A 4,740-nucleotide genomic window follows, 5' to 3' on the forward strand; every position below is an offset into this window, starting at 1 on the left:
GCTTTAATAATGGATTTCTACGACTTGGCCGTAATTTAGCAAAAATAGGCCACTGCAAACCCCAATGCCTTTGCTACCAATAACAAATAAACCCCACTCTATTCCTTTTTCTTTCTTTCTTCTTTTTTTTTTTTTTTTAATCAACTCTTCTCCCCCCATCTTCAATTCAATGGTGCTGCCTCTTCTTCTTCTCTAAAACACTTTGGTTTCTTACTCTCTCTTTGGGCCCCAATATTCCTTTTTTTTTTTTTTTTATAAATTTTATTTTATAATTATGGGTGAAAAAGGTGAAACTCCACAACAACAAGATCACTATGATTCCTCTTCTCCTAAAGACCCACTTGATGATTCTTTAGAAACAAGGTCTCACGGCGGTAGCCACCACCACCACGGCCACCATCACCATCTCCACCGTCGCCACCAACACCAACATCATGATTCGTCTCTCATTGTTGCCACTCCTTTCATCTCAACGCCACTTTATCTTTCCACTACAGCTACTCCAACTACGACGGCGTTTGAGGCTGTGAACCCAAAGCGGACTAGATACACGGCGGGACAGTGGAAGCTTCTCCCATCTCCAACCACCTCTCAGCCGGCGATACCTGTGGTTGGGAGTGATTCTAGTGCATCTCCTTCGCAGCGTCGTCCGGGTGCCACGTCAAATGTTGGCCCTGCGTCTTCTTCGGATACGACATCATCTCCTTCTCATTCACCGCTGCCGGCGAGAAGTAAAGGAGAAGGGGAATCTCAAAACCAGGCACAATATAGAAAGGGAAAGTATGTCAGCCCAGTTTGGAAACCCAATGAGATGTTGTGGTTAGCTAGGGCTTGGAGAGTTCAATATCAAGGTGGCACTAAATTAACAACTATTAAATTAGCTTCTTTTTTCTTTCTCTTTTTTATTTGTATAAATTTCTTTCATTTCATTTAAAAGATTTTAACATTTTTAATTATTCTAAAGATCCAACTCATGGGTCGATCGAAGAACTTGTTTTCATTAAAACCCATCAAATATTTTTGAAAATTTGAAATGTATGATTATTATATTGTTTTGTATTTATAAGTTAAATTTCTCTCATCTCGTCATAAGTGTCAACTTTTTTAGTTTACATTAAGATTCAACAAAATGGTTAGGTCACAAAACTTGTTTTTATTAAAAACCCATTGAACAATTTTGTTAATTTGAAGTGTTTGATTATTATAGTTGATGTGTAACTGTCGTATTATACAGGTGGTGGATCGTCTAATGAAATTGTTGGTGGGACTGTAGTAGGTCAAGGAGGAAGAGGAATTGGAAAAACGAGAGCGGATAAAGATAGAGAAGTGGCTGAGTATCTCCAAAAACATGGGGTTAATAGAGATGCAAAAACAGCAGGAACGAAATGGGACAATATGTTGGGTGAATTTAGGAAGGTTTATGAATGGGAAAGAGGAGGAGAGAGAGAGCAATTAGTTGGTAAAAGTTACTTTCGTCTTTCACCTTATGAGAGGAAACTTCATAGACTTCCTGCCTCTTTTGATGAACAGGTTTTTGAAGAGCTTTCTCAATTTATGGGCTCCAAAATGAGAAACAAACCAACCCCAATTCTTCCTTTAACTACATCCCTCCCCCCTCCTCCTCCTTTTCGAGATCATCATAATCAACTCCCTCTTTCGAGTAAGTGTTTTCATTCACTCAATCAGGAGTTTGAACACATGACTTAAATTTAACTATGTTCAATTTATGTAGGTCGTGCAAAAGAAGTATTTGGAGTTGATTATGGCTCGGTTGATGCGAGTTGTCATCGTCGAATTGGAAAAGTAAGAATGGTATGGGAGGAGTCGGTGAGTTTGTGGGGTGAAGATCAAGGAGTTGGTGGTGATCAAGAGCATAGATTAGGAGGGAGGATTAGAGTTGAAGGGTGTGGGTTTTTAAATGCTGAAGAGCTAACTTTCTTTGATGAATCAATGGTTGCTTGCACATTGGAATCTTATGATCATGGCCCTCTCAAAGGCTTTTCTGTTGATAGATTTGTTTCAGGACAGCAAATCAAAGTGTTTGGCAGAAGAAAACCCCCTTCTCTTACATCTCCTTTTTACACTTCCACTGGTAATTTGCATCATCGTAATTATTTTCGTATGTTCTCTTTTCTAATTCATCATCTTTGATTTTCCATATCTTATTGATCTACACTTTGGCTTTTCGTTTTCAATTGTCAGCTCCTCCTCATAGACTCTCTATTCTTCACTCAACTGAACTGCCTTCAAGATGTAAGTCTAATTCAACATCATTATTCAGTTATTAATTTTATTATTTGGATATCCTGATTTTCTTGTGAAAAGCTTGTAAATTACTTCGTATTGATTCTTCATAGTCTTAGTACCTATTATGGAATGATTTTCTACGTGCTTAACATAACATAGTTACTATGTTCGCTTGGTTAAGTAGAGCCAATTTGTTGTTTAATTAGAGATATCTTCTCTTTGAGTTTGTTCTTAATGTGGCTAACTTAAGGTGGTTTTATTCAGCAAATACTTCATGGGATTATCAAGATCCAACCGAATACTATGTCGGGTGTCTACGAATCCCACCGACATCTCTTCCGAGCTTATCGGAGCTCTCATGGCACATACAAGACCCGCCATCTGAGGAGCTACGATTTCCCATTAGAAAAGACGCATACGCATACTTACCGCAAGGTAAAGAGGTTATGTTTACAACCACAACCGAAATGTTAGATTGCAAATCATTCATTTATGAGATTATATGCCCTATCATACGTACCAACCCTTGTATTGCCACCCCATCAAGTCGAGACTCATTCATAAGCCTTTGGGATGATTGCATTAACCGCCTTGTTTCAGAATTTTGTTGCATGGAAATGCAATTAATTCGTAAGCCAAGTAATCCCCCATCATCTTCATCCACCACCACCGACAATTTGCTAGATGAATGGCCAAATATAACGGGTTTCATAAAAAAATTTTGTTTATGGAGAGGTGAAGAAACCGATCAAATCAAAGATAATGGTCTCAATAATAACCCTTCTAGCTCTTTAGTGGATAAGCTTCTTTGGACTTACTTAGACATTCCTTATGTATTGGGATACTATGCAATAGGTTATTTGGTCACATTTTGTGCACTAAGTCGTGGACAAGATAATAGAATCATCCGAACTGATTTGTATTCATTAGATTTATCATCTCCTAGTGAGAGACTCAAGGCCTTAGTTCCATGTTATAGAATTGGTGGGATTCTAACATTGTTAGCTGAGCAATGCAACAAATTGGGAGTTTCAAGTGATTTTGAGAGAATTGATGTGGGAAACGGAATTGTAGTGGAAATGACACCAAATCTAGTCACCAAATTTTTCTCATGCAGAAGAAAATGGACGGCAGTGAAAGAGATTTATGATTTCTTGGATCAAAGAATCCCACATTCGGAGTACATAATTGGATCAATCGAAAAAGATTTAGCATTGGTTTTTAAGCCAAGGGTTTGCAAATTGAGACCAACAAGTTACGAGCAATTAATTGAAGCATTGAAGAATGTAACAAAAGCACTTGTGGCATTACATGATTTGTGTTTCATGCATAGAGACATTTGTTGGGAAAAGGTGATGAAAAAAGGAAGGGATCATAACGATGAAGATGAAAATGAAGAAGATGAAGAAATGAAAAGGGTAAAAGGAGAATGGATTTTATGTGGGTTTGAAGAGGCGGTGGGAGCCCCGCAGATATACCCGTACACGGCGGCGAGTGGGAGACACGCGCCGGAGATGGGAAGGGGTTTGCATGGAGTGAAAGTGGATATGTGGGGAGTGGGATATTTGATTCAAACTTGTGGGTTAATTGGGATTCCAAAGATGTTAATGGAGCTTCAAAATAGGTGTATGGATCAGAATCCTGAACACCGGCCAACCGCCGCCGACTGTTACCACCACCTGCTGCAGCTTCAGTCGTCACTGTCCGGGGCAGCCGGTGGAAGTGGTGGTTTGATGTGACAGGGTGTGTTAAAAAGATCGATTTTTTTTTTCTTTTTTTCACTTTTTCGTTGTTGGATTTTGATGGGTTTGTTTGTTGAGAGAATCTAAAATTGGTTTTTTTTTTTTTTCAACCTTAAAATTAAAAAAAAAAAAAACAAAAAACGAAAAGGTGATTGAAACAAGAAGTGGGTTTCTAGTAAAATTCCGGTCTTTCAGCTCAAGCTTCGAAAAATGGCGGCTGTTTTTCTGATTCTTCCCGTTTAGTTTAATCAGATCAAATCAGCCAATTTTCAGGACTGATGTGTAAGTTCAACAGTGTTTTTTATTAATTTTTTTCCCCACTTTTCTTCACGCTTTTTTAGATCAAATCACTCCCTATACATCTTTGTTCTATCGATGACTGTGCTTTTCATCCATTTATTTACATTCTTAATTTCTTGTTTTTTGCCTTTTACTCTTTATATAAACTAATAATTCTAATGCAAATCACAAATCTTGGAATGTCCCTCTGAATGAATGTTTCCCATTTTATTTAAATTCTGGGGCTTTATTTAAATGATTAGATTTGGTTGAATTAATTCTCCTTTGCTTTATAGTATATTATTAGCCTTCTGATTGGACCTATAATCTGAGTCTAGGGTTTTCATAATCGTGGTACTTGTATACTTTTTTTTTATCACTATCATTTCTGTTTCATATTATATTATGAAAAGAACTAACCTAAATCCTACTTTTAGTGGTAACAAGTTTTTCGATATTCTATCTTCTAAGA

General features: G+C 37.5%; 1 protein-coding gene across 1 annotated transcript; it reads left to right on the top strand.

Moving 5' to 3' along the window:
• Positions 1-274: 274 nt before the first annotated feature.
• On the top strand, positions 275-4,351 carry LOC103484212 (uncharacterized). Its single transcript, XM_051086610.1, has 5 exons — positions 275-851; positions 1,235-1,660; positions 1,733-2,092; positions 2,203-2,253; positions 2,512-4,351. Exons 1-5 carry the CDS (start codon positions 275-277, stop codon positions 3,984-3,986), a joined length of 2,889 nt encoding a protein of 962 aa, XP_050942567.1. The 3' UTR covers positions 3,987-4,351.
• Positions 4,352-4,740: the final 389 nt, after the last annotated feature.

Source organism: Cucumis melo, chromosome 6 (genome assembly GCF_025177605.1).
Source record: "Cucumis melo cultivar AY chromosome 6, USDA_Cmelo_AY_1.0, whole genome shotgun sequence".
Taxonomy (NCBI): domain Eukaryota; kingdom Viridiplantae; phylum Streptophyta; class Magnoliopsida; order Cucurbitales; family Cucurbitaceae; genus Cucumis; species Cucumis melo.